The 23,292-nt window shown below is 44.4% G+C and overlaps 1 protein-coding gene across 6 annotated transcripts in view; it reads right to left on the minus strand.

Annotated features, from left to right (window-relative positions):
• Positions 1-23,292, minus strand: part of LOC121530961 (oxysterol-binding protein 2-like) — a 78,777-nt gene that overhangs the window by 15,253 nt on the left and 40,232 nt on the right. For 5 of the 6 annotated variants that reach the window (XM_041836371.2, XM_041836370.2, XM_041836369.2 and 2 more), the window contains 2 exons: positions 9,758-10,011; positions 171-369 (listed from right to left, as the gene is read on the minus strand). In XM_041836371.2, coding sequence (XP_041692305.1) covers positions 171-369; positions 9,758-10,011 — 453 coding nt within the window. Of the gene's footprint in view, positions 1-170; positions 370-9,757; positions 10,012-14,854; positions 14,912-23,292 lie in introns of those variants that run through there. The other variant, XM_041836374.2, reaches the window with a different exon arrangement.

The raw sequence follows: 23,292 nt of genomic DNA on the forward strand, positions 1-23,292 counted from the left end.
ATAAGAAATGTCTCTTCCAGTCAATTCCAGTCTAATCCTTAATTACAGAGACAATCTAATTCAAAACCATCTGACATGGCTTACATGTCCTATTTCCACAAATTCACAGAGGCCTGTTAGTCTAAAGCCCTAAGGACTATGGACTAGGAGGCCAGGCTAAGGGGCCTTACCCTTCTTGGTGGTGGGGGCGCTGGGCGTGTTGGCAGAGAGTGTGGGGGCCTCTCTCCAGGCTCTCTCCAGACTGTTGTGCTGCTTGGCTAGCTGCTCTATGGTCTCCTCCAGGTGAATACGCTGCTCTCTCTCATACTGCAGCGCCCGCTGCCATCTCCTGCTGTGGGTCTCCGCTAGGTCCAGGAAGTCGCGACACGCCTATAATTACAAACACAACACAACACACAGACGCATGATGTCAGGCATGATAAGAAGCAGAGACTTCATCATGAGAGTCAATATGCACAAGGATATTTCTTAGTCTAGTCCTTGTGGATTTGTAGATGTTAAGGGCTTTCTTGATTGGTTGAAGGAAATCAGTTTTCCAACTAAGTTGATCGTTGTGTTATCATTATAATCAAGATTAACGTAAATATTTAGACCACTGTTGATTAGCACCATCATCAACATCTTGACCATTAGTTATATCTGCATGCCTCTCTCATGCTGTGTGCATTTTAAATAATGTCTTAGGGGCAGGCTCTGAGTTTCCCGAAGTCACCATGAGGAAAATGCTTAGCCACAGGCAAAACCATTGAATGCAGAACAAATTCAAGTGAACTCAGGGCAAGTCAAAAAAGGCCTTCTGAGTTACGACTGCATTCTTGGCAAAATGGGGAGGTTACTCTAGATCAAACACTCAAGTAGAGTCTGTCAGCGTTTGCCTCCCTCTACATCGTGTGTCAGACCATGGAATGTATTGGGAGGTCAATGACCTGAAATCACAGGAAATGGAACACACATTGTGATAAGCAGACTGTGGGGCAGAAACACACATCAGCAGAAACATCAGTCCTGTAGGCTACCACTGCTTCCACAAGTAAGTATCAGAGTGAATGGTCAAACAGCTAGCCTAAACAGCATACCATGACAAACCTGACTATATCCACCCATATCTACACAACCACGTAGTGCTCGGATTTACATTGACATTTTAGTCATTTAGCAGACGCTCTTATCCAGAGCGACTTACTCTGATCATATGAGCACATTGTTATGCAGTCAGTGCAGCATCCTGTTCAGCATTCAGCCATTAAAAACCTATTTGGTCCCGGTGCCACAGGCAATTGGATGGCTGAAACCACTTGGCCATGGTTCTGGCTGTGGTGTGTAGCTGAGGGCCATGTGTGTCACACAGCACAGATAATCTGTGTCCTCTAAAATCAGTGGGTTGCACAGATAGGACATATCGCGCTCAGACAGATGGAACAGGAACATGGAAGGGTCCTATATATCCCCCACACTAAGCCAGCAGCTCAAAATAATTGAATATTTTAACATTGAAGATCTTTGTTGAAACACAAACCAACCTAGGATGTAGGATCTGAATTTGACCAGTTTCTCACAGCAGGAAAATAATCCTGCAGCAACATAATTTATGAGTTTAGTCTTCACACAGTATAGGCCATCACATTAATAAATCAGAGAGCTGCACGCTAGCCTAACTGACAATTAAAGAGCACTAATCTCACACAACCATCTACACTGATGACCTGACACCAAAACCAGGAGTCTAAACTAACTTCCCAAAGTGTTTGTCATTTCACAATTCACACCAATTCAAATGAACAGCAGTGTTTTTGTAGCTAAATCACAGCCTTACTCATAGATAATATATATCCTCTTACCTTCAGAAGTCAAAATAGGAAGTGTTCTGATTGCGGAGGTTTGACTTCTCACACTGAAAATGCATCATGTGACAGAGCTACTCACTTCCTTCTGCTCCTCAGGCACATTTAAATATACATTTAAATATACAGTGAGGGAAAAAAGTATTTGATCCCCTGCTGATTTTGTACGTTTGCCCACTGACAAAGACATGATCAGTCTATAATTTTAATGGTAGGTTTATTTGAACAGTGAGAGACAGAATAACAACAACAAAATCCAGAAAAACGCATGTCAAAAATGTTATAAATTGATTTGCATTTTAATGAGGGAAATAAGTATTTGACCCCCTCTCAATCAGAAAGATTTCTGGCTCCCAGGTGTCTTTTATACAGGTAACGAGCTGAGATTAGGAGCACACTCTTAAAGGGAGTGCTCCTAATCTCAGCTTGTTATCTGTATAAAAGACACCTGTCCACAGAAGCAATCAATCAATCAGATTCCAAACTCTCCACCATGGCCAAGACCAAAGAGCTCTCCAAGGATGTCAGGGACAAGATTGTAGACCTACACAAGGCTGGAATGGGCTACAAGACCATCGCCAAGCAGCTTGGTGAGAAGGTGACAACAGTTGGTGCGATTATTCGCAAATGGAAGAAACACAAAATAACTGTCAATCTCCCTTGGCCTGGGGCTCCATGCAAGATCTCACCTCGTGGAGTTGCAATGATCATGAGAACGGTGAGGAATCAGCCCAGAACTACACGGGAGGATCTTGTCAATGATCTCAAGGCAGCTGGGACCATAGTCACCAAGAAAACAATTGGTAACACACTACGCCGTGAAGGACTGAAATCCTGCAGCGCCCGCAAGGTCCCCCTGCTCAAGAAAGCACATATACTGGGCCGTCTGAAGTTTGCCAATGAACATCTAAATGATTCAGAGGAGAACTGGGTGAAAGTGTTGTGGTCAGATGAGACCAAAATGGAGCTCTTTGGCATAAACTCAACTCGCCGTGTTTGGAGGAGGAGGAATGCTGCCTATGACCCCAAGAACACCATCCCCACTGTCAAACATGGAGGTGGAAACATTATGCTTTGGGGGGGTTTTCTGCTAAGGGGACAGGACAACTTCACCGCATCAAAGGGACGATGGACGGGGCCATGTACCGTCAAATCTTGGGTGAGAACCTCCTTCCCTCAGCCAGGGCATTGAAAATGGGTCGTGGATGGGTATTCCAGCATGACAATGACCCAAAACACATGGCCAAGTTAACAAAGGAGTGGCTCAAGAAGAGGCACATTAAGGTCCTGGAGTGGCCTAGCCAGTCTCCAGACCTTAATCCCATAGAAAATCTGTGGAGGGAGCTGAAGGTTCGAGTTGCCAAACGTCAGCCTCGAAATCTTAATGACTCGGAGAAGATCTGCAAAGAGGAGTGAGACAAAATCCCTCCAGAGATGTGTGCAAACCTGGTGGCCAACTACAAGAAACATCTGACCTCTGTGATTGCCAACAAGGGTTTTGCCACCAAGTACTAAATCATGTTTTGCAGAGGGGTCAAATACTTATTTCCATGCAAATGAAAATCAATTTATAACATTTTTGACATGCGTTTTTCTGGATTTTTTTGTTGTTATTCTGTCTCTCACTGTTCAAATAAACCTACCATTCAAATTATAGACTGATAATTTCTTTGTCAGTGGGCAAACGTACAAAGTCAGCAGGGGATCAAATCCTTTTTCCCTCACTGTACATTCAACTCAGACTGCTGCTCGTGACTTCCGGTGGGGGAATATCATCATGTCTGAACTCAGTGGATATCGCATAATGATTCAACATACAAATCAAGCAGATTTAACAGCTGTTGGAGTTGAAATAAATGTCCTGATTCAGTTTACAGAGAGTGTGCATGGTTGGGCAAGCGTGACATTTCCGTCAAGGTTTCATATGGTTTGAGTGCATTAAATGGAAAGGGGCCCCCGCTGCATAATCTTAATGTACATTTGTGCAAATGTATGCACACACACACACAAACACACACACACACACACACACACACACACAGAAACAAACCTCACTGATCACAGCAGTCGCACCAATACCACACGTGAGGTGTTACATCACCTATTCATGAACCAGCTTCTAATCAGGGTCAGATCCACATCACTCCAATCAGGGTCAGAACCCCCCCCCCCTCCCCTCCAACCACCAGTTGGTGGAAAATGAGATCAAGAGCGGTGGTTGTGTTGACATATCAAATTACATCACAAACTGAACTAACCACAGCCTACTGTAGCTATCAACAAATAGCCTACTTATCTACTCCCCCCTTCCACTCCTTGCACAAAACCATTAAAAAAAAACTACTACAGGGCACTTTCAGAAGCAGCACTTTTCCACCCCCTCCCTCATCAGCGCCTCCAGTTTGACCAGATCTAACAGTGGTTTAATGAGATAGGAAATCCAACAGGGTATGTTCTATTGCCTGTCCAGTAACTTTCGGTTCCCATTCCAATTAATCAATACAGAAATGAACTGCGTGCAGAAATAAAAGGCCTTTAGAGGGAAGACAGCTACAGTGAGGGAAAAAAGTATTTGATCCCCTGCTGATTTTATACGTTTGCCCACTGAAAAAGACATGATCAGTCTATAATTTTAATGGTAGGTTTATTTGAACAGTGAGAGACAGAATAACAACTAAAAAATCCAGAAAAACGCATGTCGAAAATGTTATAAATTGATTTGCATTTTATTGAGGGAAATAAGTATTTGACCCCTTTGCAAAACATGACTTAGTACTTGGTGGCTAAACCCTTTTTGGCAATCACAGAGGTCAGACGTTTCTTGTAGTTGGCCACCAGGTTTGCACACATCTCAGGAGGGATTTTGTTCCACTCCTCTTTGCAGATCTTCTCCAAGTCATTAAGGTTTCGAGCCTGACGTTTGGCAACTCGAACCTTCAGCTCCCTCCACAGATTTTCTATGGGATTAAGGTCTGGAGACTGGCTAGGCCACTCCAGGACCTTAATGTGTTTCTTCTTGAGCCACTCCTTTGTTGCCTTGGCCGTGTGTTTTGGGTCATTGTCATGCTGGAATAACCATCCACGACCCATTTTCAATGCCCTGGCTGAGGGAAGGAGGTTCTCACCCAAGATTTGACGGTACATGGCCCCGTCCATCGTCCCTTTGATGCGGTGAAGTTGTCCTGTCCCCTTAGCAGAAAAACACCCCAAAGCATAATGTTTCCACCTCCATGTTTGACGGTGGGGATGGTGTTCTTGGGGTCATAGGCAGCATTCCTCCTCCTCCAAACACGGCGAGTTGAGTTGATGCCAAAGAGCTCGATTTTGGTCTCATCTGACCACAACACTTTCACCCAGTTCTCCTCTGAATCATTCTGATGTTTATTGGCAAACTTCAGACGGCCCTGTATATGTGCTTTCTTGAGCAGGGGGACCTTGCGGGCACTGCAGGATTTCAGTCCTTCACGGCGTAGTGAGTTACCAATTGTTTTCTTGGTGACCCTTGGTCCCAGCTGCCTTGAGATCATTGACAAGATCCTCCCGTGTAGTTCTGGGCTGATTCCTCACCGTTCTCATGATCATTGCCACTCCACGAGGTGAGATCTTGCATGGAGCCCCAGGCCGAGGGAGATTGACAGTTATTTTGTGTTTCTTCCATTTGCAAATAATCACACCAACTGTTGTCACCTTCTCACCAAGCTGCTTGCCGATGGTCTCGTAGCCCATTCCAGCCTTGTGTAGGTCTACAATCTTGTCCCTGACATCCTTGGAGAGCTCTTTGGTCTTGGCCATGGTGGAGAGTTTGGAATCTGATTGATTGATTGCTTCTGTGGGCAGGTGTCTTTTATACAGGTAACAAACTGAGATTAGAAGCACTCCCTTTAAGAGTGTGCTCCTAATCTCAGCTCGTTACCTGTATAAAAGACACATGGGAGCCAGAAATCTTTCTGATTGAGAGGGGGTCAAATACTTATTTCCCTCATTAAAATGCAAATCAATTAATAAAATTTTTGACATGCGTTTTTTTTTCTGGATTTTGTTGTTGTTATTCTCTCACTGTTCAAATAAACATTACATTACAACCTAACATTTAAATTATAGACTGATCATTTCTTTGTCAGTGGGCAAACGTACAAAATCAGCAGGGATCAAATACTTTTTTCCCTCACTGTAAATCTATGATAAAAGTGCAGACTTCTCCACACAGATTTAGAACACTCTAAATGGGGCTGAACTCCTGTGAATTATGGCACTTTTTTACAAAGCTAAGTTGATTCTCATTCAGCTGAGCAAACACACTCCATCATTTCTTACAGTATCATTTCAAGCCAGGCCATGTTTAAAAAGGTCAAGTACATGTGCCCTGGATACACTATCCCACCTGCTCATGACCCATGTTATGGGAACATTCCCCATGTGTCAGAAACACATCACCACAGAAATAACAGTCTGTGGCACAGGAAAAAACAAAGCCATCTATTGTCAAACATACAACAAAGCCATCAAACACATCAAAGCCAAGCTGCATAGTAGAAGAAAGAGACACACAAACCTTGTCTGATTGTCTGTGTAGCGTCTGGCCCCTGTAAAAGCATGTCTGTTTTGTGGAGGCAGAGGGGGCTCTGGCATTCGTCTCTGGGCTCAGGTCTCTGGGCTGGGAGGGTCTAGGGAGGTTTGGGGAGGGGGCAAGACTATTCCTGTCTCCCCCCAGCCCAGATCCGGTATCACTCCTTCAGCACCGACCTCTCCTCTCCTCTGCCCTCTAGTCCACTATAATACCACATGGCCTATGGAAATGACTCTCTGTGGTCATGGTGACCATAGCAATAGAGGAGCTAGTTCAGATGCTAACAACACCACTGCACATATCTAACATACTGTAACTGGATGGGTGGCACATACTATAAATGATACGTCAGTGCTAGAAAGAGGTACCACCTAAGAAGAGCTTCCCTTTGTCGTCACATTTACAAGAGCATTTGAGCATTTGAGAATCTAAAGCACATCACTACAGTAAATACACACTGCTGACCTGTGTCATTCCAGTCACATCTATCATACAGTGAGGGAAAAAAGTATTTGATCCCCTGCTGATTTTGTACGTTTGCCCACTGACAAAGAAATGATCAGTCTATAATTTTAATGGTAGGTTTATTTGAACAGTGAGAGACAGAATAACAACAAAAAAATCCAGAAAAATGCATGTCAAAAATGTTATAAATTGATTTGCATTTTAATGAGGGAAATAAGTATTTGACCCCATCTCAATCAGAAAGATTTCTGGCTCCCAGGTGTCTTTTATACAGGTAACGAGCTGAGATTAGGAGCACACTCTTAAAGGGAGTGTGCTTAATGACTTGGAGAACATCTGCAAAGAGGAGTATGACAAAATCCCTCCTGAAATGTGTGCAAACCTGGTGGCCAACTGCAAGAAACTCTGTGATTGCCAACAAGGGTTTTGCCACCAAGTACTAAGTCGTGTTTTGCAGAGGGGTCAAATACTTATTTCCCTCATTAAAATGCAAATCAATTTATAACATTTTTGACATGCGTTTTTCTGGATTTTTTTGTTGTTATTCTGTCTCTCACTGTTCAAATAAACCTACCATTAAAATTATAGACTGATCATGTCTTTGTCAGTGGGCAAACGTACAAAATCAGCAGGGGATCAAATACTTTTTTCCCTCACTGTACCATAGCACTGAGAATGCTGGTCACTCTACACAGTACCCATTGCCATGTAAAGGCTTCTACACATATATCTAACATACAGTGCCTTCGGAAAGTATTCAGACCCCTTGACTTTTTCCACATTTGTTACGTTACAGCCTTATTCTAAAATGTATATATCTTTTTTAATATCCTGAGAAATCTACACACAATACCCCATAATGACAAAGCAAAAACAGGTTATAAAAAAAAACGGAAATACCTTATTTACATAAGTATTCAGACCCTTTGCTATGAGACTCGAAATTGTGCTCCGGTGCATCCTGTTTCCATTGATCATCCTTGAGATGTTTCTACAACTTGATTGGACGTGATTTGGAAAGCCACACACCTGTCTATATAAGGTCCCACAGTTGACTGCATGTCAGAGCAAAAATCAAACCATGATGTCGAAGGAATTGTCCGTAGAGCTCCGAGACAGGATTGTGTCGAGGCACAGATCTGGGGAAGGGTACCAAAAATTGTCTGCAGCATTGAAGGTCCCCAAGAACATAGTGGCTGCCATCATTCTTAAATGGAAGAAGTTTGGAACCACCAAGACTCTTCCTAGAGCTGGCCGCCCGGCCAAACTGAGCAATCGGGGGAGAAGGGCCTTGGTCAGGGAGGTGACCAAGAACCTGATGGTCACTCTGACAGAGCTCTAGAGTTCCTCTGTGGAGATGGGAGAACCTTCCAGAAGGACAACCATCTCTACAGCACTCCACCAATCAGGCATTTATGATAGAGTGGCCAGACGGAAGCCACTCCTCAGTAAAAAGCACATGACAGCCCACTTGTAGTTTGCCAAAAGGCACCTAAAGGACTCTCAGACCATGAGAAACAAGATTCTCGGGTAAGATTGAACTCTTTGGCCTGAATGCCAAGCGTCACATCTGGAGGAAACCTGGCACCATCCCTACGGTGAAGCATGGTGGTGGCAGCATCATGAGGTGGGGATGTTTTTCAGCGGCAGGGACTGTGAGACTAGTCAGGATCGAGGCAAAGATGAACGGAGCAAAGTACAGAGAGATCCTTGATGAAAACCTGCTCCAGAGCGCTCAGGACCTCAGACTGGGGCGAAGGTTCACCTTCCAACAGGACAATGACCCTAAGCACACAGCCAAGACAACGCAGGAGTGGCTTCGGGACAAGTCTCTGAATGTTCTTGAGCGGCCCAGCCAGAGCCCGGACTTGAATCCGATCGAACATCTCTGGAGAGACCTGAAAATAGCTGTGTAGCGACGCTCCCCATCCAACCTGACAGAGCTTGAGAGGATCTGCAGAGAAGAATGGGAGAAACTCCCCAAATACAGGTGTGCCAAGCTTGTAGCGTCATACCCAATAAGACTCGAGGCTGTAATCGCTTCCTACTCATTCAAGGGTTTTTCTTTATTTTTTACAATTTTTTACATTGTAGAATAATAGTGAAGACATCAAAACTATGAAATAACACATATGGAATCATGTAGTAACCAAAAAAGTGTTAAACAAATCAAAATATTCCATTCCTGTGGCGGTCCTCATGAGAGCCAGTTTCATCATAGCGCTTGATGGTTTTTGCAACTGCACTTGAAGAAACTTTCAAAGTTCTTGACATTTTCCGTATTGCCTGACCATGTCTTAAAGTAATGATGGACTGTCGTTTCTCTTTGCTTATTTTAGCTGTTCTTGCCATAATATGGACTTGGTCTTTTACCAAATAGGGCTATCTTCTGTATACCCCCCCACCTTGTCACAACACAACTGATTGGCTCAAACGTATTAAGAAGGAAAGAAATTCCACAAATTAACTTTTAAGAAGCACACCTGTTAATTGAAATGCATTCCAGGTGACTACCTCATGAAGCTGGTTGAGAGAATGCAAAGAGTGTGCAAAGCTGTCATCAAGGCAAAGGGTGCTATTTGAAGAATCTCAAATATAAAACATATTTTGATTTGTTTAACACTTTTTTGTTTACTACATGATTCCATATGTGTTATTTCATAGTTTTGATCTCTTTACTATTATTCTACAATGTAGAAAATAGTAAAAATAAAGAAAAACCCTTGAATGAGTAGGTGTGTCCAAACTTTTGACTGGTACTGTAGGTCCCTATTCAACATGTAGAAGTCGGTCTGAGTTGGGGAAAAAACGACCTAACGTATCATCCATAGTTAGCTAGCTTTATTTGGATAGATGTGTAGAAGCCTTAAGTCTCATTACTCACATTGATCATAGCATTCGAGGTGATGCGGAAGAGGGTGGCTCGCTCATTGACGCCCTTGATCTTCTCTCCTCCCTCCACGGGGACTCTCAGCGCCTCAAGTTCACTCAGAGAGCGCTGCAGGGCCGCCCCATGCTTGGCGATTAGGTCGTTACACGTGCTGAGGTCATCGAGCTTGCTGATCAGGGTCTTCAGAGTGCCCTGGATCCCCTCACTGCGGTCCGACTGGGTCGTGGGCTCCTCGTCCCCTGAGTCATCTGCAGAGGGAAGATCAGAGTTCAGAGGAGACTGAAATAAAGGAGGGAAATTAAGGATGCAGGGTCCTCACCACAGACACCGCAAACAAAAACAAACATTAGAAAGACACGAGCACTTCTGAATGATATTTGGAATCAATTCCTCTAAAATGTAAACTCCATATTCTAAGCCCAACACCCAGGGGATGCATGAACTCATGCCTCCATCTCCCTTTATTGATCGCTCTCTAAGAAATTAGTTGGTTTCCCAAGTTAGAGCAATCGATAATCTCACCATTCAATGACCCACTCACTAAATACACATAAAATGGAGGACACTGCAGTGGGCTCACCAGCAGCAGTGTGTTAAATTCATTCAGACAGACGGCCAAAAGATGACCCTCAATATATTTTTGGAGGTCCTAATGAGCCAAATCTATGGTCGACTGATTGCTTTGCTTGATTACAGATTCATCACATTCCAAAAGGTACACAAATGCACACACACGTTTGCATCTAAAATACACAGGGTCATTTATGACTTAGCCACAAAGAGTTTCAGAGACACTATGAAAAAATACATTAAATAGTCATTACTGCCACTGATAAAATGTGTGTTGGAATTGCTCTGCTCTTTGGTTGGATTTTACAGCTGGTTTTCACGTACTAACACACACACACACACACACACACACACACATCTCTCTCTTAATGGCCCCTTCCCGGAGACAGACACTGGTGAAACCCTTGGAAGCAGAACAAATGTATTTAAGCCAAGTCAGGCCATTTACATGAGGCAGTCTTCCATTCCCTCAGTGGGCCTCTGCTCTGCTGCAGTGGTGACTGCAGGGCAGTGTGGCCGCAGTGGAGAGATTACTCGGGACCACTCTGAACATACATTATGAGAACAGTGTGTCAGCGTCTGTCCGAACATTACAGTGAGGGAAAAAAGTATTTGATCCCCTGCTGATTTTGTACGTTTGCCCACTGACAAAGACATGATCAGTCTATAATTTTAATGGTAGGTTTATTTGAACAGTGAGAGACAGAATGACAACAACAAAATCCAGAAAAACGCATGTCAAAAATGTTATAAATTGATTTGCATTTTAATGAGGGAAATAAGTATTTGACCCCCTCTCAATCAGAAAGATTTCTGGCTCCCAGGTGTCTTTTATACAGGTAACGAGCTGAGATTAGGAGCACACTCTTAAAGGGGAGTGCTTCTAATCTCAGTTGTTACCTGTATAAAAGACACCTGTCCACAGAAGCAATCAATCAATCAGATTCCAAACTCTCCACCATGGCCAAGACCAAAGAGCTCTCCAAGGATGTCAGGGACAAGATTGTAGACCTACACAAGGCTGGAATGGGCTACAAGACCATCGCCAAGCAGCTTGGTGAGAAGGTGACAACAGTTGGTGCGATTATTCGCAAATGGAAGAAACACAAAATAACTGTCAATCTCCCTTGGCCTGGGGCTCCATGCAAGATCTCACCTTGTGGAGTTGCAATGATCATGAGAATGGTGAGGTATCAGCCCAGAACTACACGGGAGGATCTTGTCAATGATCTCAAGGCAGCTGGGACCATAGTCACCAAGAAAACAATTGGTAACACACTACGCCGTGAAGGACTGAAATCCTGCAGCGCCCGCAAGGTCCCCCTGCTCAAGAAAGCACATATACAGGCCCGTCAGAAGTTTGCCAATTAACATCTGAATGATTCAGAGGAGAACTGGGTGAAAGTGTTGTGGTCAGATGAGATCAAAATCGAGCTCTTTGGCATCAACTCAACTCGCCGTGTTTGGAGGAGGAGGAATGCTGCCTATGAACCCAAGAACACCATCCCCACCGTCAAACATGGAGGTGGAAACATTATGCTTTGGGGGTGTTTTTCTACTAAGGGGACAGGACAACTTCACCGCATCAAAGGGACGATGGACGGGGCCATGTACCGTCAAATCTTGGGTGAGAACCTCCTTCCCTCAGCCAGGGCATTGAAAATGGGTCGTGGATGGGTATTCCAGCATGACAATGACCCAAAACACATGGCCAATGCAACAAAGGAGTGGCTCAAGAAGAAGCACATTAAGGTCCTGGAGTGGCCTAGCCAGTCTCCAGACCTTAATCCCATAGAAAATCTGTGGAGGGAGCTGAAGGTTTGAGTTGCCAAACGTCAGCCTCGAAACCTTAATGACTTGGAGAAGATCTGCAAACAGGAGTGGAACAAAATCCCTCCTGAGATGTGTGCAAACCTGGTGGCCAACTACAAGAAACGTCTGACCTCTGTGATTGCCAACAAGGGTTTTCCCACCAAGTACTAAATCATGTTTTGCAGAGGGGTCAAATACTTATTTCCCTCATTAAAATGCAAATCAATTTATAACATTTTTGACATGTGTTTTTCTGGATTTTTTTGTTGTTATTCTGTCTCTCACTGTTCAAATAAACCTACAAATAAAATGATAGACTGATCATGTCTTTGTCAGTGGGCAAACGTCCAAAATCAGCAGGGGATCAAATCCTTTTTTCCCTCACTGTACATACACTCTTACTGGGGACAGAAATATCCCCCAGGTCAGGCACAGAACCAGATATAGCCCACACCCAGGCATTATGGCAAATCCCCTGGGATCTGAGGGACTTCACAGTGCGAGGACCCTGGTGGTGGTCATACGAACATCAAGGGTCAGACATTAAGTAAAGAGACCTCTCACCCAACATACTGTATGACTTGATCAGAGAGAGGCTGGTTAGTCTGTTAGAGAGAAACCACATCTTGACCATGCGTTTCCACAAACAAACACCCTTTAAATGTCAGGGCAGAACACATTATTTATTGAGGCAAATCAGGAAAAACCTGACATTTGTTCTATAGTCCAGAAGGGAAGTGGATCAAACTGATTCTATTTGTAAGTCGCTCTGGATAAGAGCGTCTGCTAAATGACGAAAATGTAAATGTAAAATGTACACCATTTTCTCAAGCCAAGATGCACACAGTGACAGTGTGTTTGTTGTTTGTTGCCAGTGGATCTTACTGTTATGGAAATTGGTTTGAAGATGATACTCACTATATTAATGGTAACATAACGCGCTGGAGAACGGTAACATAACGCGCTGGAGAACGGTAACATAACGCGCTGGAGAACGGTAACAGAGAGGTCATATCTATTATGCGTTGACGTACACTACCAGTCAAAAGTTTGGACACACCTACTCATTCAAGGGTTTTTCTTAATTTTTTACATTGTAGAATAATAGTGAAGACATCAAAACTATGAAATAACACATATGGAATCATGTAGTAACCAAAAAAGTGTGAAACAAATCAAAATATATTTTATATTTGAGATTCTTCAAATAGCCACCCTTTGCCTTGATGACACCTTGTAGAGTCCATGACCCGATGAATTGAGGCTGTTCTGAGGAATGCAACTCAATATTAGGAAGGCGTTCTTCATCTTTTCTACACTCAGTGTATATAGGAAGTAAAATGAATATTTTCATGAGGGCAACAGCAGACGTTACTTATTGGATTAAGTTAAATAAAGGAGGTGAGGTATCATCACCCTCAACACTAGAGTCCTTGTTCCACTGGCTGGACGCTGGAGCCTTAGGAACCGGCCTCTACTGCTCTGCCAGGTTATTGAGTAGATGGGAGGGTCTTTCACATTTCTGAAAGGAATGTAGCTTCTCTTAAGATGAGGAGTGGGAGGTTATTGATTAACCTAGAATCCATCCAGAAGGATCAGGAAACCCACCAACACCCCAGGTAAGAGGACGACATGAATAATTTTCTCTCACATTTTCTCGAACTCTCTCGGAAGAATGACAGTTACATTCAGATCATTTTCACAGTCTTTCAGCTCTTCTTCGACCACCTTGATCCTCTTCACTTTCCATCAACTCTCGCATATCTCTGTTGTATTCTTTCTTGCTGTCTCCCTCTCCCTTCTTTACAGACTATTCCAGCATATACATCTATTTTCTGTCTGCCAGTCGTCTTCTGTTATTCCTCTCCTCCTCCTGATCTTCATCTGCTATATCAGGGAGTAATCCTGCACAGCCTAGCCCTAGAGTGCTGATTAGAATGTCCCAAGCATGTCACTTGAATGTGAAAGTGTCAGTTTAGCAGCTATCAGAGGAAGCTGTCACAGAGGCAGTTCCACTTCCACACTCCCACTAGCAACATGCCAGCTGTCTCTGACCTCACAGAGGAAGTGACTAACACTCCTGACAAACACATTTACAATATGTAGGCCTAAATCGGTGACGCCAAAAACCATCACATGCTGCACACACTACTGACAACAAAGCCTGAAAGGACCTACTACCCGTTTCCACTTCTACACAGACATAGCCGAGTCATAAAGACAGCAGCACCAGGAGCAGTGAGAACCAGGCAGTGGAGTGTATTAAAGTGACTCATTCCCAGTCCCAGGCCAGCGGGCTGTATGTCTGCGGACAGTCTAGAGCCTTGGTAATTACTCCACAATCTGATCTAGCAGAATAACATGCTAACAACAGACAGTTCCTCCTCAAATAACAACAATAAATGGCAAACACATCAACAGACATGCATGATAAACCATGACCAAATATGATACAGAGAGCCAGGGACTAGTCACACAATTGACTACAAAAATAACTCATCTCCTAACTGTTTGGTAGTGCTAAAGAGACTGAACAATGACAACACAAGATGTCTCTCTTCGTGCTGATCAAATGTCCTCCAGTAATCCGTAAAGAGGGAAAACCAACCCTCCTATTTGAAAGGGGACGTCCTGGAAGTGGGAGGAGAGAAAAGAGAGGAGGGAGAGAGAGTAAAAACAAGACAAGAAAGGGAAGACAAGGGCTCTCACCGTGTCTGCACCCTTGGGCCTCCATCTTCACCCAGTGGGTGGTGACCAGTGAGCAAGCACAACCAGCATAGACAGCCAGAGACTGACTGCGCCGACTAGGTGATGTAATGCGTGAGCGTGCTGAATGGCCGCGCTGTGTGCAGGAGCACAGAGAGACAAAACTGTCCAGCCAGAGGAAAAGACAAAAGCAGGCAGAACTTCCGTAGACAGTCCAGCCCAGCCCTGCACCAACAGTGACAGAGACGGGAGCCCAGAATGACCCTCCCCATGACCATCTCCCAGACCTGGAATGTAATTATAATTAGAGCAGTTAGGCTCAGTTAGTGCAGGAGGCACCACAGAGAGAGAAGGGGAATAGTAGGACTGTTTGGCGAGGGCATGACTATGGTGACTCACCGCCTACTACAGGAATGATAAAATAAAATAAATAAACAGGATGTATATTAACTAGTACTGGCCTATAGGATACAGTAGGGTAGAGGAGAGACATATAGAGGAGAGGAGGCATGGCAGAGGCATCCCCCAGGATTATTAATATAGCCCCCAGAACCCAACTCTGCAACCCAAGAGGGGCTGCCCTATGCAACTCAACCCTCCAACACCATCCCATCCTCCTCTCTTTATGGAGCAGCAAGGTATGCCTTGGCATTGGCATGGCATGGCTGCCACTACAGCAATGCCTGTCATCCTTATCCACAGTGTTAATATCGTCCACATACAGGTAACTGCCAAAATAATGGAAACACTTGAGTAAATAAGGGATACAAAGTATATTGAAAACAGGTGCTTCCCCACAGGTGTGGTTCCTGAGATAATTAAGCAATTAACATCCCATCATGCTTAGGGTTATGTATAAAAATGCTGGGCAGGCCATTATTTTGGCTACAATGCCCCCATCCACAGAGCACAAGTGCTCACTGAATGGTTTGATGAGCATGAAAACGATGTAAACCATATGTAATGGCCGTCTCAGTCACCAGATCTCAACCCAATTGAACACTTATGGGAGATTCTGGAGCGGCGCCTGAGACAGCGTTTCCACAACCATTAACAAAACACCAAATTATGGAATTTCTCGTGGAAGAATCCCTCCAATGAGTTCCAGACACTTGTAGAATCTATGCCAAGGTGCATTCAAGCTGTTCTGGTGGCTCGTGGTGGCCCAATGCCTTATTAAGACACTTGATGTTTCCTTTATTTTGGCAGTTACATGCTGAAATTACAGCTGAGCGAAGCAGGCGGGGTAACATCAGGACGTCCCAAAGCCCCTGGGCTGAGAGGCCTGAGTGGGGCTGTAGGGAAGGAATAAATAGACCAGCAGGCAGGAACAGGATATGGCCAGGGTATGATCGGACTGGGCTTAAACCGTTTATGAGGAGACAATAAATGTATTGAGTCTGTATTAAGTCTTAAGCCTTAACTGTCCATGTTGCTATATCAAATCAATCAATCAATCAATCAAATGTATTTATAAAGCCCTTTTTACATCAGCAGATGACACAAAGTGCTATACAGAAACCCAGCCTAAAACCCCAAACAGCAAGCAATGCAGATGTAGAAGCACGGTGGCTAGGAAAAACTCCCTAGAAAGAGAAGATCATTTTAGGCCAGGGCAACAGAAATTGTTGCTTTGCCGTGATTGGTTGTAGGTCACTGATAGCCCTTTACTATTGGCTGGCATACCCTATATCGCTCTCTAAAGGAGGCGATAGAGAATGAGTTTGGGACAGGTTGGTTGAGGCAGGTAAGTTGTAACAGAAGTTTAGAGCGCAGGTTGAGTAAAGGAACTCTGCAGCAAAGCCCTGCTCTCATTATTCACAACTCACTGGAGTTCACCAGCCAAGTGATGGCACTTAAAAATAAACTGTCACATGATCCTAGGACTATGCCTATGTGTTTACAGCAGGTTGTCTGCATAACTAATTCCCATTCCGGCACCCCCGGCATGCAGTCTCTGAATCCATAACTAAGTCAAACCCCCCTACCATCATCAGTACACCCACCTCATAGCTACTGGGGAGGCTGCCTGCTGTGAACAGAAACACTGGTTTCATGGAGTGAAATCACAGAGGGGAGGGGTACTGGTATTCTTTGTCTAATGAGAGCTAGGACATTAGGATGTGGAGAAACTAAAGCTGGAATGTTTTTAGCTATTACACAGAACTGAAGTGGACTTTGTTTGGTAGTGAGCCAGCGATGAAGGAAAGAGGAAGATTAAAAAATGTTGCCCAGTAAGAATCTCAGCATCATAAAGTCATGATTATCATCTATCAAACATATAGAGGAAATGAAATGAAATATAAAACAAAGGAAGGGCATTTCAAACAACTGAAACAACATTAGATTACAGGATATAAGTGGCTGATCAGTGAACCAATCAGAAATACAAGATACATGGCATGGCTAGCAGCCCCAGGGTACACAGAGTGTTGCGTGGGGGGCTTACTGTTAAGTTTCTGCAGGTAATGAGTAGCTGTGCTGTGATGGTGCAGTGTACTGCTACACTCAGTGTCCGTGCTCAGCCCCCCCCCACCCACCCCTCGTAACGCACAGGACAACGGATGTGGTGGGATGGCTCCCCTTAGCAAGGTCGACGACACAGAGCGAGAGATTCTATTACCACATGAGTCACGACTCAAGGGCGGAGTGTCATCCTCCTCCCCACACCTCAGAGAACACCTATTACACAGAGACCAATAGAAAGCTGAGGCTCTCTCTACTGCTTTTATGCCTCCATTTCAGCCAATCTTGATGTCTATGATCTTTCTGTAATAAAATCTAGTCATTACACGTTCAGTAAACCCACAACTTAAACATCCAATAACCTCTACCCTCCACATCCTTCTTAGCATGCAAACTGCTAATTTCTCCCATGTCTGGTCCGACAGAGAGCGAGAGAGCAAGAAAGCAAGAGAGAGAAAGAGAGAGAGAGAGAGAAAGGGAAAGAGAGAGTGAAAGAGGGAAAGAGAGAGAAAGAAAGAGAGAGAAAGAGAGAGAAAGAGAGATGGAAAGAGAGAGGGAAAGAGAGAGAAAGAAAGAGAGAGAGTTGTGTAATTGGGAGAGTGGTGCAGTACTATTACACTGACAGAGCCAGTCTCCAGCTCTCCCTGAGGACATGCTGTCAGATCAGTGAGTCTGGTTCAGGGTACATCCACTAGCATGGAGATCTGATCTACACCAGGAGCATGCAGGAAGACTGTCTCTGTGTGTTAACACTGACATTCACACACCAAACAGACAGAGGAAGACGGGGGTACATTAGTCTCTGGGTAGCCTAGACATAGAATGATGGGATAATGATGAGGTAATAATGAGATAATTATTAACAGTTCATCATAATAAATAATGTGATGAAATCACATCCTCACTGCATAAATCATATAATCATATAGTATGAGATACAGTACCAAATACCATTTGAAGTGACCCTAATCAGTAATCAATGCATTGTTTTGCAGAGAACCTATTACAATGAATGGCAGGTAGCCTAGCGGTTAAGAGCGTTTGGCTAGTAACCGAAAGGTCGCTGGTTCGGGTCAACTAGTTGAAAATCTGTCAATGTGCCCTTGAGCAAGGCACTTAACCCTAATTGCTATTGTAAGTCGATCTGATAAGAGCTTCTGCTAAATTACTAAAATGTAAAAATGTAAATGATCCCACTTCAGAAATCCTATTAGATCCCAGCTCCACTCAGCTCCATATAAAGTATATTCCAATCTGGAGAGTAGGTTATACTTAGCAGTACCGACGGACTCGTTTGTACCTGCGTGTGTCTGTCTGCTTTTAGACTAGTCAGATTCATCAAGGAGAAGAGAGACACAGAGAGCTGAGCGAAGGAGTTTGATAGAAAGAGAATAGAGGAGTGGGATAGAGAGAGAGAGCGCGTTAGAGTGAGTGAATAGATAGATGAGAGGGGAGAGAGGATAGAGGGGAGAGAGTGTGTCCTTCCTGGGCCAGGAGAGGGAGGAGAGTGTAATCCTGAGCAGTAATTGCTAACTGGCTGCTGGGCTCCCCTGAGATGCATCAAGTGAAGACAAATGGAGGAGACGGCAGGTTAAACCCAGTAACACAGCGCCCGGCTCAAAGCAACCAAATTAGGAACAGTGCAGAGCAACCTATCACTGTCCCCCCAACCTCTGCTGTACACTTCACTTCTAGTAGAATATTGAAGACAATATAAGAACAAACCAAGGGTTTGGTGAGCAAGGGGCCACGTAACTCACATTTGACCAGAGAGCAAAAGATCAGCTTTCAATTAAAACAAATGTCAAATGTAATGGTAAAAAAGAGCTGAAAGGGATCTGAAATAAGTCCATATTAATGTTTATTAAACAGAGAGGCGATACACTATTTCCTGCCTGGCATAGTGTAGCAGGCTTTACAAGGAGGGGACATTTTAGTGAGCCAGTATGTGGATCGAACCACAGCACATTCAGGTTCTGTCCCAAATGGCACCCTATACCCTCTGCTCTCCCTCCCACACTCTAGAGGCATGGACACTAATTCATGTTCCTCCTCCAAATGCAAATTCAGCACCTCAGTGGCACCTCTTCATCCTCGTGAGTGTGCATGCTGGGAAGGGAAAGTGTGGGAGACTGGACTGGGGACCCACTGTGGTGCTGTAGGGTTCTGCTGCCTTCATGATGACAGGGCCAATGAGAGATTCAAGAATCCAGAAGGAAAGTTCATGCAACGACTGTAGATGACTGTCAGTTACACTGAAACAGTCTGTACTGAGTTCTACATTGTTTCTGGTCACGGTTTCATCTGAGAGTAGTAGGACCAGGACGATACCAGTATTGCGATACTCGTTAGTATCGTGGCAAGGAAACAAAACACAAAGCGGATTTAACTTCTTTAGGAAAACAGCCCTATTGTTAGAAACAAACATCATTATGTTGTCATCCAGAGTCACATTTCTTTTCCAAGCTATAGCTGAATATTTTACATACAGCAGGTTTTTAAAGGACCAAGAGTTTAGTCTGCTTAGTGTTTTCATTTTTGCCATTGAAAACATATTGCAATACTGGCAGGTGTGAAAGTAGATTGAATTTCTTACCGGTACAGAACTACCTATGAGTGCGCGCACACATTTATTTTTAAAGCCTAGATGTGATCATAGAATACATCTAGAATCCCTATTAATTGATGGCCTACCAAGAGCAAAAGGCGTGTGCAATGAGGGTACGTTATGACAAGCACAAGCTAGTTGTTCATTATGACCACGTTTTCTTACAGAAACCATATGTACTCAATAAAAACATTTATTGGCTATACATTTCTACTGAAAATGGCATGCGCTAATGACTGAAAACATTTATGCAGGAAAACGCTTGCCGCACTGGTTTAAGTCACACTTTCTAATTTAGCTAGCTAGCTAACATTAGCTACTTATCTCATCATGAATGGCCTGAATGATAGATCTGTGCCAAATGTCTTGCTGTTTGCAGATAGCATTTTTCGGAAAACTAACTAAATAAGCCCACTAGCTAACATAATAGGCCCAGATAGTAACTGTGTTCTTTTTGTATCAAGTATGAGTATTCACTTTGGCGCTAGTCCAGTGTTAGCACATAAGTAGCACAGATTGCAACTAGCTAGCTAGCTATGCTAACTACCTTGCTGGCTAGCTAGCCAGCTAACGTTAACTAAGTGAGAATGTGATGAGGACAGGGCTACTTGCTTGGTGAAGTCTACTTTTGATTATTTAGTTATTCATTTACGCTGGCTGTGGCAAGCTACTCACCATTAAACCACCATGCCTACTCTCTCTCACATTGTGACCTAGGGCTGAAGGATGTTCAATGAGCAGCTCGTAGAGCGCCCTCTTCAGGCAACCATTGAACAAAAAATGACCGCAATGAGCAGAGACGTACAGTGCCTTCAGAAAGTATTCACACCCCTTCACTTTTTCCACATTTTATTGTGTTACAGACTGAATTTAAAATGGATTAAATTTAGATTTTTGTTGTCACTGGCCTACACACAATACCCCATAATGTCAAAGTGGAATTATGTTTTTCGAAATGTTTACAAATTAATTAAAAAAAGAAAAGCTGAAATGTCGAGTCAATTCAACCCCTTTGATATGGAAAGCCTAAATAAGTTCAGGAATAACATTTTGCTTAACAAGTCACATAAGTTGAATGGACTCATTCTGTGTGCAATAATAGTGTTTAACATGATTTTTGAATGATTACCTCATCTCTGTACCCCACACATACAATTATCTGTAAGGTCCCTCAGTCAAGAAGTGAATTTCAAACACAGATTCAACCACATAGACCTGGGAGGTTTTCCAATGCCTCGCAAAGAAGGGCACCTATTGGTAAATCCCTCCTCTACATTTTCTTCCTCTGTTTCTGCTGCTAAAGCCACTTTCTACCACTCTAAATTCCAAGCATCTGCCTCTAACCCTAGGAAGCTCTTTGCCACCTTCTCCTCCCTGCTGAATCCTCCTCCCCCTCCCCCCCATCCTCCTCTCTGTGGATGACTTCGTCAACCATTTTGAAAAGAAGGTTGACGACATCCGATCCTCGTTTGTTAAGTCAAATGACACCGCTGGTCCTGCTCACACTGCCCTACCCTATGCTTTGACTTCTTTCTCCCCTCTCTCTCCAGATGAAATCTTGCGACTTGTGACGGCCGGCCGCCCAACAACCTGCCAGCTTGACCCTATCCCCTCCTCTCTTCTCCAGACCATTTCCGGAGACCTTCTCCCTTACCTCACCTCGCTCATCAACTCATCCTTGACCGCTGGCTATGTCCCTTCCGTCTTCAAGAGAGCGAGAGTTGCATCCCTTCTCAAAAAACCTACACTCGATCCCTCCGATGTCAACAACTACAGACCAGTATCCCTTCTTTCTTTTCTCTCAAAACTCTTGAGTGTGCCGTCTTTAGCCAACTCTCTTGCTATCTCTCTCAGAATGACCTTGTTGATCCAAACCAGTCAGGTTTCAAGACTAGTCATTCAACTGAGACTGCTCTTCTCTGTGTCACGGAGGCTCTCCGCACTGCTAAAGCTAACTCTCTCTCTGCTCTCGTCTTTCTAGATCTATCTGCTGCCTTTGATACTGTGAACCATCAGATCCCCCTCTCCACCCTCTCCGAGTTGGGCATCTCCGGCGCGGCTCACTCTTGGATTGCATCCTACCTGACAGGTCGCTCCTACCAGGTGGCGTGGCAAGGTTCTCACCACTGGTGTCCCCCAGGGCTCAGTTCTAGTCCCTCTCCTATTCTCGCTATACACCAAGTCACTTGGCTCTGTCATATCCTCACATGGCCTCTCCTATCATTGCTTCGCAGACGACACACAATTAATCTTCTCCTTTCCCCCTTCTGATAACCAGGTGGCGAATCGCATCTCTGCATGTCTGGCATACATATCAGTGTGGATGACGGATCACCACCTCAAGCTGAACCTCGGCAAGACGGAGCTGCTCTTCCTCCCGGAGAAGGACTGCCCGTTCCATGATCTCGCCATCACGGTTGACAACTCCGTTGTGTCCTCCTCCCAGAGTGCAAAGAGCCTTGGCGTGACCCTGGACAACAACCTGTCGTTCTCCGCTAACATCAAGGCGGTGACCCAATCCTGTAGGTTCATGCTCTACAACATTCGCAGAGTACGACCCTGCCTTACACAGGAAGCGGCACAGGTCCTAATCCAGGCACTTGTCACCCCCCGTCTGGATTACTGCAACTCGCTGTTGGCTGGGCTCCCTGCTTGTGCCATTAAACCCCTACAACTCATCCAGAATGCCTCAGCCCGTCTGGTGTTCAACCTTCCCAAGTTCTCTCACGTCACCCCGCTCCTCCGCACACTCCACTGGCTTCCAGTTGAAGCTCGCATCTGCTACAAGACCATGGTGCTTGCCTACGGAGCTGTGAGGGGAACGGCACCTCCGTACCTTCAGGCTCTGATCAGTCCCTACACCCAAACGAGGGCATTGCGTTCATCCACTTCTGGCCTGCTGGCCCCCCTACCTCTGCGGAAGCACAGTTCCCGCTCAGCCCAGTCAAAACTGTTCGCTGCTCTGGCACCCCAACGGTGGAACAAGCTCCCTCACGACGCCAGGACAGCGGAGTCACTCACCACCTTCCGGAGACACTTGAAACCACATCTCTTTAAGGAATACCTGGGATAGGATAAAGTAATCCTTCTACCCCCCCTTACCCCACCCCCCAAAAAAATAAAAAAATAGGATAAGGATAAGAGCGTCTGCTAAATGACGAAAATGTAAATGTAAATGTAAAATTATAACTAAAAACAGACATTGAATATCCCACTGCATGGTTAAGTTATTAATTACACTTTGGATGGTGTATCAATACACCCAGTCACTACAAACAAGGCCTAAAATGTACTTTTTGTTCCACCAGCCACTGTGGCAGGTACCTGCAAAAATATTTTTTCACCATAATTACATTTAAAAAATGAT

The sequence above is a fragment of the Coregonus clupeaformis genome, chromosome 18 (genome assembly GCF_020615455.1).
Source record: "Coregonus clupeaformis isolate EN_2021a chromosome 18, ASM2061545v1, whole genome shotgun sequence".
NCBI lineage: Eukaryota > Metazoa > Chordata > Actinopteri > Salmoniformes > Salmonidae > Coregonus > Coregonus clupeaformis.